The sequence below is a fragment of the Littorina saxatilis genome, linkage group LG17, assembly GCF_037325665.1.
Source record: "Littorina saxatilis isolate snail1 linkage group LG17, US_GU_Lsax_2.0, whole genome shotgun sequence".
NCBI lineage: Eukaryota > Metazoa > Mollusca > Gastropoda > Littorinimorpha > Littorinidae > Littorina > Littorina saxatilis.
The window spans coordinates 55486647-55499971 of NC_090261.1; the positions used below are offsets into that span (position 1 = coordinate 55486647).

The window sequence follows — 13325 nt, forward strand, 5'->3', positions numbered from 1 at the left end:
TTAGCCAATTGGGTCTCCACCATAGTTAGACAAGTTTATGTATGGTGGCAGAGTCAGGCAGGGGATGTCAGGGCAGTTTTGCCCTTTACTACAGCTAGGCCTCACGGGGCAAGAGATTGGGCTTCTACTCTAGCTGTTCTTCAATTTGGTCTCCTGGCAGAACTGTGTTCTTGAGTCGGCTTGCTGGCTTTATGGAAAGGTTTTTCTTTGGTGTTTATCTCAGAGATGCCTATGCATTGAGATAGGATGTGTTTCTGGGTTACCTGCTCTGTTAGCGGCAGGACAGATTCTCAATTCCTGATTGGGTTAAGTGCCCTCCACCTATAGTAGCAATCTGCTATATGTGAGTTGGGTAAGATATGTAATTTAATTAAAAATTTTAGTAATAAATTTTCATTTGATTAATATACTTACCCAACTCACATCGTTTATTCCCTCCCGCCTCCCCGCTGTGGGGGGTGGATTTCTAAAAAAGGGGAGTGAGTTGGGCTTCGTTTGGAATGATGCATATGGCGGCGTATGCGCGCGCATACGGAAGTCGGAAGTATGTATTAATATGGCCTTATGGGTATTGGTCACTCTTTTTTTAGAGGGGCTTCCCTTGTTACCAAGGGGATGCGTACAGCGTTACCAGCACTGAACTAGAGTTAATTGCTATATGTGAGTTGGGTAAGTATATTAATCAAATGAAAATTTATTACTAAAATTTTTAATTCCAGCCCATTCTTCATCCCTTCTGAGTTGTTTTTTAGTCACATGTTTACTTCGCAGTGTAAGGAAATGACTGCAGATAGCCAGTGTTACACTATTTCAGTACAGTACATGTAAGATAATGTATTTCAAGCATATTCAATCATCAAAATCCAATCAAAAAAATAAACAGAAAAGAGGAAACAAAGTAAGTCAGGAGAAAAATACACCCAAAGTTTTGAGAAAGATTTTTGTTTAAAAACCACTAAAAGTTCAACACTAAAAGCAGGATCTCCTGCTTTGCATTAGAGTGTATTCTTACCTTTGTGTCCCTGAGCAGTACTTCCATGCTGTATCTTCCTTATAATGAGGAAGCCATTTTTGCGGTTCACAGGCTCTGGAGCGTATCCTGAGCACTCGTTACCTGTCTGTCACCTTCATGCAGGAGATTGTCCAGTCATGCATCGCCGGGTTGTCATCCAAAGGTGAGGCATTGTGAGAAGACTGAAGAATTAGTTAGGGTTAATGGCAGTGGGTGTACTTGTCAATATAAGACCTTATTTGTTTTATGTGTTTTTGTTTGATTGAATATCCTAAAATGTGTTTTTTATAACATTGACATGTAGGTTACATGCGCCGAAGAACTTTTTCCATTTTAATGTATTCATTTCGTACTAAAACTCACAGGACAGTAGCTTCCACGTGATAGGTTGCTCACGGGTAATTTCAGCATGGATGGTTACAAACACGACATACAGAAATGGGTCAAGAGAGAGACTTACTTACTTACTGCCTGTTATGCCGGTTGGATGTACGGTAGAGTTTTGTTGCTGTTTCCATAACAAACCTTTTTTTGTAAGGGACTGGTTTGTTACCCCTGTGCCCAACCCCCAGCCTGGAGGACCAGTGGATTGCGCTTTGTCTGATCTCTATACTTCGACCTGTCCGGTTTGGGTGGCCATACCGAGAGACGAATCTCCTGCCAGCATAACTATATGGGTCACTGAGGCATGCAAGCCTTCCGACCAGGTGAAGGTGGCAACCCATCGACCACCAATTACAGGTGATCTAAGACAGGAGAGAGAGAGGAATGTTGAGTATATATATATATATATATCTGACTTATTTGTCGCAGGGGAAGACAACTTGGACATAGACAGCAAGATACTGCTGCGTTTTGCTCACATGGAGGCCGGCTTGTTGGACACTTATGCTGTCATTCTCAAACTGTCCTCTCGGACTCCAGACACGGAGCTGGCTGCACAGCTGTCGCCAACAGAGGTACGCTTTGCAATTTAGTTTTGTACAGTGGAGCCACCACCCCCCCCCCCCCCCCCATAGACCCTCCAATTTAAGATTCCCTCCTTTATAATACCCTGTTTTCTCAGACTTTCTGTTCATAACCTCTGTAAATCACCCCCATGTTAAGACTTCCTCCTTTTTAAGACCTGATTTTCTGAGGTCTTAAATGGGGGGGAGGGGGGGGGGTCACAGTATGTTGCCTAGGTATTCAACAAGCTGAAAGCCAAAGAGAAGATATGTTTGTGCAGGTTGAAAATGCCTTGTTTTGTTCAAAAGATAAGCCAGTGTGTGTTTGGAACAAAGAACATGTTGTGAAGAAAACATCAAAGCTTGAGTTTGGACATTCTGTCTTTCGCAGGTGTTGCAGACATCTTTAGGAATGAAGAAGGAAGAAGCTACTCAAGTTTCAGAACAGGTAAGTGGGTTCCTTACCCTTTCTGCCTTATTATGTATGTTCTTGTCTAACTTTCCCTGCATCTCCCCCACCCCACACACCCACACACACTCAAACACACACACCTAAGTACACACACACACTCACACACACACACCTAAGTACACACACACACACTCAAACACACACACCTAAGTACACACACACACTCAAACACACACACCTAAGTACACACACACACTCACACACACACACCTAAGTACACACACACACTCAAACACACACACCTAAGTACACACACACACACTCAAACACACACACCTAAGTACACACACACACTGAAACACACACACCTAAGTACACACACACACTGAAACACACACACCTAAGTACACACACACACTGAAACACACACACCTAAGTACACACACACTCAAACACACACACCTAAGTACACACACACACTCAAACACACTCATAAGGACACACACACACACATACATGAGCATGTACACACTGGGTACTTTGATTTGAAATTTCATTCTGTTAACATATTAATCATATTTACCCATCACACCATTTCAAACAAAATTTTCGTGTCAGCTGAAGAAATTCCAGTTTGCACAAAACCAAGGCAAGTCGGTCACAATCTCAACAGACAGCACCAAGACCTCCTCACTGCTAGCAGCCACGTCTTTCCTGCACTGTTTCTCTGCCCGCGGCCATCATGGTAGTGTCAGTGAAGACAGCGGTAGTCTCAGCAAGACAGTGGGCACCATCTGTGTCAGCAAGGAGGTCACAGAAGAACGCAGGCATGCACTTGGTAAGTCGCTCTATTTCAGCAATGAAGTGGAGAATTTGTAAACTTCGATGTTTTTCAGACACACTCACCCCGTCTTTTCAGATCTTAAAGTTTCCCTGAGAAAATTGACCTCCATATCAAGACTCCCCCCCCCCCCCCCCCCCCTCAGATCTTTGAAGGTCCTGAAAGGAGGGTTCCACTGTATAATAGGTTCCAGAGGGAATTGGGATGAAGGGTAATGGAGATTAAGATAATGGGGAGGGGCAATTCTGAGGAGATTTATGAATGCTGTTGCACATCCACATTGGGGTGTGCATGTTAAAGATCCCACGATTGACAAAAGGGTCTTTCCTGGCAAAATTGAATAGGCATAGATAAAAAAAATGTCCACCAAAATACCCGTGTGACTTGGAATAATAGGCCGTGAAAAGTAGGATATGCGCCGAAATGGCTGCGATCTGCTGGTCGATGTGAATGCGTGATGTATTGTGTAAAAAAAAATTGTTCATCTCACACGGCATAAATAGATCCCTGCACCTTGAGTCCGAGTCTGGAGATACGCGCGCGATATAAGACTTCATATAACAGTCTGCTTGTTTGGTCGCGGTAAAGTTCCTTCAGATATACATGTTAATTCAGTGATGTTGTAAGTGTCTTGGTGCTTGTAGCTGGATGGAGGAATTCTGTATAGTTGAATTTTCATGTCTTTTTCAGGTAGATTTAGCTTGGTCAATTTTATTTTTTTATAGACAATGGAAAATGAAGAGCCAGAGTACCTCACTATGCATTGAAAAACATGCATTGATAAATTGTAGTTTGATTGACTCTTTTTCTGTAGTTGTAGGTGTCCTGTCAGTGAAGTCTCTGAAAGATTTAAACGTGATTGTTACGGTCGGTAAGTTTTTGATGTGCTGGTTCACTATCATGATGATTTTCATGTTGCACACCATGTTTTCTGTATTTCAGCACACCTACTGTTCAATGGCTGCCTGACAGGCAGGTGTAAAGCAGAAGACATTGGAGTTGTTCTGCAGGAAAGCAACTTGGCCCCTGATCAGCTCATGGTGGGTGTTACTTATCACTAATTGGTATTTGATTGATATTTTTGGTGAAAGTTTTCACATTTTCCTTCTTTTTGTTGTTGTGTCCGTCGCTCGTTTTCTGTCTGGCTCTGTCTTTCTCTTTCTGTCTGTTAATTTCTTTTTTCCTCTCTCTCTCTCTTTGTCTCTCTCTCTCTGTCTATCTGTCTATCTGTACTGTCTCTATCTGTCTATCTGTCTCTGTCTGCCTCTGTGTCTGTCTGTCTGTCTGTTCTCTCTCTCTCTCTTTCTCTCTCTCTCTTTGTCTCTCTCTCTCTGTCTCTGTCTGTCTATCTGCCTCTGTGTCTGTCTGTCTCTCTGTCTCTGTGTCTCTGTCTCTCTGTCTCTCTCTCTCTCTTTCTCTCTCTCTCTCTCTCTCTCTCAGGAGACAGGTTGTAAGATTAGGCTTTGCCTAAAACCTCTATCCTTTGGTAATAAAGTTCAGTTTCAGTTTCAGTTTCAGTTTCAGTTTCAGTTTCTCTCTCTAAAATTGCCTCAGGAACGAGAAAATCCTTGGGGAAAATCTCTAGGTATATTTATCAAACTAAGTGATGTTGTCAGTGAGGGTAATACTTTTACCATCTGTGCATTGTTCTCTCTTTTTCTGTGCTGTGTTCAGAAACTGCTGCTGCTGCACTGTATGTCGGTGGATGACTTGGGTGTCAGTGCCATTCCTGCCTTGAAAGCGCTCATCAAAACCATCACTGGGATGACTGGTAAGTTTTACTGACAGTGTAGCTACTGTCTTGGCTCATTTCTTGCTTGAAATGATGCAGATAAGGAGTCAACAACAGCTAAAATGTCAGTGTCCTTGTTCGTTTGTGTGTGTGTATGCATGAGGACAAGCGTGTGTGTGTATGTGTGCGTGTGTGGGTGTTTTTTGTGTGTGTTTTGGGGTGTTTTTTTCTTCAGTTTAGCATGCAATTGCTGGAACAAATGACACCGTACATTTGCTTCAGCACTCTATGCTGTAACTCCATGTGTGATTGCAGACATGTCGGAAGTGTTGGTGGACCACAACCACAGGTCACCGTGGTGGCAGCGTGTGCGCGACGCCTGCAGTCAGTCGGAACAAAACTGCTCGGCCTTCGTCACCGCTCTTGTTTGTCGCAGGGTGGCCGCTGATTTCATCACCAGTCAGAAAACGGCAAAGGTGAGGGGTTCTTCTTCTTCTGCATTCCCAGCCATGCTAAATTTTCAATTTGGTCTGTAGGGCGAAGTCCGCAGTCAGCCGCAGCGACGTTGCCGACCCCCACAGTTCTCGTGGGCCTCCACTGGACTGGGCCACATCTGGTGTCTCAGGGCGTATTGGTCAGTGTCTGAGATTTTCAGTTTGTACATATGGAAGAGGAGTTGGCAGTGTCCTGTTCGCAGCCTGAAGATGGTGACTTGCGCTGCTCTATCAAGCTGGTGAATGATGTCTTCTTCTGCCCCCAGGTCTAAGCGTTGGCGCCATGAGGTCGGTGAAGGGTTCATAGTTGTTGGTCTACATTTTGGGAATACAAGAAATGTACAAAGTAATAGATATAAAACCGATAGAGTTGAACCTATTGATAACAACCACTCAAGGGACTGACCAGAAGTCATCATGGACAGGTGGTCGCAATGGCAGGTTTGACCGTAGATGTGAGCAAATAGCTGCATGTCCAGTCTCTTGTTTTCATTGTTTGTCTTTTTTTGCTGGCTTTCTTTGTTTCTTTCTTGATAAACTCTCTGAACAAAATTGCACCAAACTAATACAAATGCTTCCAAAGCTTAAATTAAACTGCAAGATAACACATATGAAAAAATCATTTGCACCACTGTGCTTTTACACGTTCTGTTTATTTGCCTTTGTCATTTTTAGGACCCTGACGCTGACACAGCCTCTGACAAAGAAGATGACACTGACAAAGACAAAGGAACTGAGAAAGAACAGGACTCAAAGAAAGCTCTGAGGCACTCAGGAGATTTTTCCACATGGGTGGACGTTTCCGTGGACATGGCTGACTGGGAGCTGCTCACCAAACAACTGGAGGACACGGTTGCTTTGAGCACCCTGCTGCAGATCAACATTCCAGCCAGTGAGAAGGGGCCTACTGAACCTGAAGCCACCAAGGAGCCAATCAGAGTGTCTGTTGCAAAGCTGTTGGAGGGAGGAAAAGGTATGTTTATCTTCATGTTCATTTCTTCTTCTGGGTTTAAGTATCTTCATGTAACATCTTTGTTCCTGCTTTATTTAGATAATCTAATGTCTCAGTTTGTAGTATGCATTCCAGATACCAGGGGTGTTGTGCGTGAGAAAGTGCCCAATGGGTGGTATCCTAGCGCTGGTTTGAAATGTTGAAATCTCACCCAAATCTTGATTTCAAACAATTCAACCCAGAGCTTGGTTCCCACCCTGTTGGTCACTGTTTTGTGCACACCAACCCTGCTGTCATACTCCTTTTTGCATGTGCTGTACCTAACATGCCTCGGTGTTTCTTTCCCTACCAGGTGCAATCTCAGAGCTCGTGGCACACTATGTGGCCAGCCAAGGGCTTGGAGCCCAGTCCCTCTACAAGATGGCCCCTGAAGGTGAAGGTCACAGTCAGGAGCAGGAAGAGTCTACGCCAACTCAGGAGCAGAAGCAGGCTGTCAAAAGCATGACTGCAGTGGATATGTTGCAAAGTAGGTGACATCATGCCAAGAATGTTTTCTTTGACTTGTAATAAAAGCTTTCGTGTTTAACATGTTCAAGTGAATCTTTTTATAGTACAAATCCCATGCATAGATTCTTTTTTTTTGGTTGTGTTTTGGTGAGTGTTCATTTGTAACTGGTTACATGTACTGAAGCTTTTAGAAAAACAGGATTCCATTGTTTCATAACTTTCAAGAGTGTAGTGAGAATGTTAACTTGTATAAGAACTTTTTTCTGTTGGACGAGACTCTTATTGTTATACCCAGCTTTTCCCCAGACTGTGCCTCTCCCACTAAGGAAGGCTTTAGTTTCTTTGCTGTAGGATGACATGGGTATACTGACACCAAGTATGAAATTTGCATCTCACAGCACACCAGAAGAATATGTATATATGGTGTTAGAGTACTAAATGTAATGGTCTGTGTTTGACAGCACATCTGGAGGACCTGAGAAAGCTCTTCCCCCACAGCCTGGACAATGACGTCCTCATCTCTAACTGTGGCTGGGAGTATGCTGTGCTGTGGAACAAAGACCCTGAGGTACACAACACTTTTTGTCAGTGAATGCGTGGGTTTCCAGAATTTTTGCTTACCAAACTGTACGAAAAGTTGTGGATGTATTACTGCTCTGTTTGTGAAAAACGTGTTTTTTTCTCTCCAGGAGGTGCAGTATTTGCAGCTGTCTTTAGAGTACCTCAAGTTGGTGCAGAATGCTGTCCTCAGACAAGGTTAGTGCACGTGGCTTTGTTGAAAATTGTCTTTCCAAATCTTCGTCTTCTTCTTGTCGATCACTCAGATGGAAACGCCGGTTCTCCGTGCAAATGTGTCTTTTCAAATAATCTTGTCACTCTTATCTGCTTATTTTGCTTTGAAAACTATTAGCGTATTTCTTTGGAAATGCTTCAACGATGATTGTGGTAAATAATTGTGAGGAAAATTAATTTAAGCACATATTTAAAGGTAGGGAAAGAGAAGAAAGAGGGTTCATTATGCTTTTGGTCATGCGTCCATATGGCTTAAACAAAACTTTATTCCGTTTTAGTATCGTGACATACAATATATGACATAGGGGATCCATATCATATGCGTCCATATGCCTTATACATCTCACATGCAAAGCCATAGAAAGTGAATAAAAAAAACCGAGAAAGGTAGGTGGTTGGAACATTTGTTATTGACAAAACAATACATTCACAGATATTTCGACCCAACGGTCTTTTAAGTGAACAGACAAACAAATATTCACACATAGAATCAGTTTACGTCCACTCGTCAGGAAGCTGAGCGAATGAATGATTCATAAAAATGATTTTTTTTTTTTTATAGAAAGTGAAGCTTTTAACCTTGGTATACATAGCCTTATCAGCCTTGTTTGTTAAATCATTTGCAACTGTCTGTGACTGAAATACTTTATTGCTGCTGCTGCTGCAGGTGTTTCCAGTATGCTGTGGCACATGTTTGTCATGAAGAGACTGTCTGCTGCTGCCCAGCTTATGGAGAAGGTGAGTTGGAAATTGAATGAGTGACTGCTGTAAGTTCCTCACAGCATTCACAAAATTATTTTGTTTGCTACATGTTTTCATGAACCACATTGGATTTGTGTATGGGCACTCAAATGCTTTTGATGACATGATGTATTCTCAAACAAACAAACAAACAAACAAACTACAAACAAACAAAACAAATAGCAAATTTAAGAAAATGCAGCTCAGAATGTTGCCGAAACTAATTGTGAACACAATGGCTGTGATCTTTAATAAGCAGTGACAACAATTTAATGCTCAGGTTTGCAATTTTTTTTTGCAACAGCATATTATTTTGTAATCATTCAAGTATTATAACTTGTGTATGTCCTAGCCATATCTATAATATATCTTGAGATTTTGTATTGCTTATTTCTGTCCACAGGTTGGAAAAGCACCAAAGGACAGACTGTGTAGAAAGGTAAAGTACATAGAGAAACAAGAGGCGAAGCCTTCAAGGCTCACGTAAGAAATTGACAAACAGTAACACAAACTCAATCACTCCGTCACACATACACACACACACACACACACACACACACACACACACACACACAGTAAGCATAGGTGACACTGTGCAAGAAAGCGAGACACTAGATCTAGATCTGTCTGTCTGCATGTAGCCTACTTACAGGGACACGACTGCCAACTAGTCTCGGCCCGCTCAAAATAACAATGACCGAGACTTTCAGTAATTCCTTCGCGTGACGTCTAACCTTCTTACGTCATAATGTGACGTCTTCAAATGACGAAATGTTAAAGTTTCTACCACAGACATACACACGCACGCACGCACGCACATACGCACATACGCACGCACAGACAGACAAAGTTACGATCGCATAGGCTACACTTACGTGAGCCAAAAATTAAAAAGAAGAAAGACAGAATAAAGGAATAGAAAAGAAATGTCAGGGAAAACAATGAAAGAGGTGCCTTGTAAAACACAGCCTGTGTTTTGGAAAGAGTAACGAGAGGCAAACAGGATTGCACTGTTATTTTATGGATTACATTAAACTTATTGCAGTACATTTGGTTTAAACAGTGTTTATTCTACAATGTATGGATAATGCATAATAGTACATGTTAAGGATCAACAACAAGCTCAAGCCTATGGTGGTGACCCTATACAGTACATTTGCATATGAAGAAGTTTGATCTGCTGACTGTACTATCTGACTTTCAGTAAATAATTTGTGGCAGGGGCATGGAATCTGCATTTATATTTTGATTGTTTTTATGGATGTGTCAACTTTTTCGAGGTGTGCTCTTTTTAGTTCCAATTACAAGTGGAAAGTTTGGATGTTTGTTTCTGTTTGTACAGGAGGCTAACATGAGCGACAAAAGCCTGACAACATTTGCTGGGCTTGCGGCAGAGCTCTTGGACAATATAATGGAGGTAAGCAAGAACATTTTTGCCCTGACCATCATTTGTAATGACTGAGGTAACAAGAAATTCCTTCGAGGTAGGAAAAACACCCCCGTTGGTCAAAGGGAAATAACCATTCTCACTGCCACCAACTGAGAAGGTTATTTCCCTTTGACCATTAATATGTCACTCTATAAGTCCTTGTAGAATCTTAATCCACCAATAACTCCCTAACCGTGTGTTTGACTGGTCCCAGTTTTTGTAAGGACCGTCTCAGGAATGTATAGAACCTGTTCACCAAGTTTGGTGACGATCGGTCCGTTCATTCTTGAGATCTATATGCGAACACAAACACACAAACACACAAACACATCGAGCGAAACCTATACACACCCCTATACCGGGGGTGTAATAAAGCATGTTGAAATATATGGCAGTTGGAGGAGTTGGACCGCCCCCCCCCCCCCCCCCTGTCAGGCGTCCGCCCCGTGATCGGGAGGTCGTGGGTTCGAACCCCGGCCGGGTCATACCTAAGACTTTAAAATTGGCAATCTAGTGGCTGCTCCGCCTGGCGTCTGGCATTATGGGGTTAGTGCTAGGACTGGTTGGTCCGGTGTCAGAATAATGTGACTGGGTGAGACATGAAGCCTGTGCTGCGACTTCTGTCTTGTGTGTGGCGCACGTTATATGTCAAAGCAGCACCGCCCTGATATGGCCCTTCGTGGTCGGCTGGGCGTTAAGCAAACAAACAAACAAACCGCCCCCCCCCCCTCCACTCCCTCCCTTTTAAGACCTCACAAATTTGAAAAAATAAGGCCTTAATAAGGAGGGAGTCTTCTTCTTCTTCTGCGTTCGTGGGCTGAAACTCCCACGTACACTCGTGTTTTTTGTACGAGTGGAATTTTACGTGTATAACCGTTTTTTACCCCGCCATTTAGGCAGCCATACGCCGTTTTCGGAGGAAGCATGCTGGGTATTTTCGTGTTTCTATAACCCACCGAACTCTGACATGGATTACAGGATCTTTTTCGTGCGCACTTGGTCTTGTGCTTGCGTGTACACACGGGGGTGTTCGGACACCGAGGAGAGTCTGCACACAAAGTTGACTCTGAGAAATAAATCTCTCGCCGAATGTGGGGACGAACTCACGCTGACAGCGGCCAACTGGATACAAATCCAGCGCGCTACCGACTGAGCTACATCCCCACCCCAGGAGGGAGTCTTAAAATAGAAAGAAATTTATAAATTATAGACATGAACAGGAGATCTGAAAGGGGGCAAGTCTTAAATCAGGGAGGGGGAGGGGATTTAAAACAAGTCGCGTAAGGCGAAATAACAACATTTACTCAAGCTGTCCAGCTCACAGAATGAAAATGAACGCACTGCTTTTTTCACCAAGACCACATACTTGTAGTTTCGTCAGTCCACCGCTCGTGGCAAAGGCAGTGAAATCGACAAGCCATGCAGAATAGTGCAGTAGTGGTGGCGCTGAGCAGGATAACACGCTTTTCTGTATGTCTATTCGTTTTAGCTTACTGAGTTTGTTTTTAATCCAAACATATCATATCTATATGTTTTTGGAATCAGGGACCGACAAGGAATAAGATGAAATTGTTTTTAAATCGATTTCGGAAAATTAATTTTATTCATAATTTTTATATTTTTAATTTTCAGAGCTTGTTTTTAATCTGAATATAACATACTAGAATGAATACCCGCTTCGCCGGGTAGCCGGCTTCGCCGGGAAGAAGTACTTAGAGCCGTGCGCCGGCTTCGCCGGGTCCGAACAATGGACCCGCCAAGCTTAGGTCCCTCCCAGATTCGTGGAATGGGAACAGCACGAAAATGATTCAGTGGCCATAATGCCATTCCTGACCATATCGAGTCCCATCCTTGTTGACGAATGTAACCGTGTTAATCACCTTTGGAGGCGAACTCCACTCAAACAGGATTGAGCAATTTAGAGCTTATCTGTAAGCCCTTTTGAACTGTTATGGCTTTTCAAAGGAAGGCCAGTACATACAAATACACAAAAGCCGCCAGACCACATCACAAACAGAACTGAACAATTCCCAGGTGTTGCTCACATAGAGAGACACACACACACACACACACACACACAAACACAGAGAAGCCGTATCTATAGAGAGATAGATGACAGTGTATTTTTCGCGTGGCTATAAATTGATTTGACCTTTGCACTTTTACAGTGAGGATAATTTACGGGTCCAATTTACGTTCTGGACACTGCGGTGACCTTCTAAAAATAGTAACAGAACGCCGGGAATATCCGAAGATGCCCCATAGTGCACCATACGAAGGAAGGGAGGTAAACGCTGAAAACCTGGAGAAGATGAGAAGATAAGGAAGAGTTACTTATAATGGTGAAATGAACACAAAAACCAAAATCGGTTCAGCGCTGCGCGCTGAGAGCACGTGTTGAAATATCTCATCGATGATATTGTGTCCGGGGTGTAGCTGAATACGGTGTCCAAATTTGAAAAAGATCCACCGAGAACTTTGGCTTTGGTGTGTCGGTATGGGGGCCCGGGTAGCTGAGGTGGAACCAAAATAGCTGAGGTGGAACCAAAATCGGTTCAGCGCTGCGCGCTGAGAGCACGTGTTGAAATATCGACCAGGTTGTGTCCTGTCCCGGGTCTACCTGAATATGCCCACCAAATTTGAAGCAGATCCATCGAGAACTTTGGCCGTGCATCGCGAACTCACACACAGACACACACACAGACACACAGACACACAGACACAAGTCGTATATATATATAGATGTATATGTTTTTGGAATCAGAAAATGACGAAGAATAAGATGAAATTGTTTTTGGATCGTTTAATAAAAAAATAATTTTAATTACAAGTTTCCGATTTTTAATGACCAAACTCATTCATTAGTTTTTAAGCCACCAAGCTGAAATGCAATACCAAAGTCCGGCCTTCGTCGAAGATTGCTTTGCCAAAATTTCAATCAATTTGATTGAAAAATGAGGGTGTGACAGTGCCGTCTCAACTTTTACAAAAAGCCGGATATGACGTCATCAAAGGTATTTTATCGAAAAAAAGAAAAAAACGTCCGAGGATATCATTCCCAGGAACTCTCATGTCAAATTTCATAAAGATCGGTCCAGTAGTTTGGTCTGAATCGCTCTACACACACACGCACAGACAGACACACACACACAGACACATACACCACGACCCTCGTCTCGATTCCCCCCTCTATGTTAAAACATTTAGTCAAAACTTGACTAAATGTAAAAAGGGTGCTTCCACTTGATCTGGACTAATATGCAGGGAAGAGGGAAAGGGAAGGGGTGGTTTATTTGGTATGGGTATGGAGGAGCATGAATGGGGTTAGATTGAAAAAGCTATCATGTTCATTTTCTTGTCCCATGTTGCTGTACTCCGTTATCCCCCCAGCTTTCCTTGTCCCCAGCAATTTGAAAGAAAGACCTCAGAGAGAAATGCTGTCAAAGCCTATCTTTCCAATCTGTAG

At 42.9% G+C, this 13325-nt stretch overlaps 1 protein-coding gene across 1 annotated transcript in view; it reads left to right on the forward strand.

The window, feature by feature from the left end:
* The window catches only part of LOC138951664 (rab3 GTPase-activating protein non-catalytic subunit-like), a 44845-nt gene that overhangs the window by 18750 nt on the left and 12770 nt on the right, over positions 1 to 13325 (forward strand). The window contains exons 16-29 of the mRNA XM_070323209.1: positions 1085 to 1175; positions 1826 to 1971; positions 2351 to 2407; positions 2990 to 3209; positions 4155 to 4252; positions 4887 to 4983; positions 5260 to 5420; positions 6114 to 6411; positions 6743 to 6916; positions 7359 to 7465; positions 7587 to 7653; positions 8357 to 8427; positions 8834 to 8869; positions 9773 to 9847. Of these exons, the coding sequence (XP_070179310.1) occupies positions 1085 to 1175; positions 1826 to 1971; positions 2351 to 2407; positions 2990 to 3209; positions 4155 to 4252; positions 4887 to 4983; positions 5260 to 5420; positions 6114 to 6411; positions 6743 to 6916; positions 7359 to 7465; positions 7587 to 7653; positions 8357 to 8427; positions 8834 to 8869; positions 9773 to 9847 (1698 nt within the window). The remainder of the gene's footprint in view (positions 1 to 1084; positions 1176 to 1825; positions 1972 to 2350; positions 2408 to 2989; positions 3210 to 4154; positions 4253 to 4886; positions 4984 to 5259; positions 5421 to 6113; positions 6412 to 6742; positions 6917 to 7358; positions 7466 to 7586; positions 7654 to 8356; positions 8428 to 8833; positions 8870 to 9772; positions 9848 to 13325) is intronic.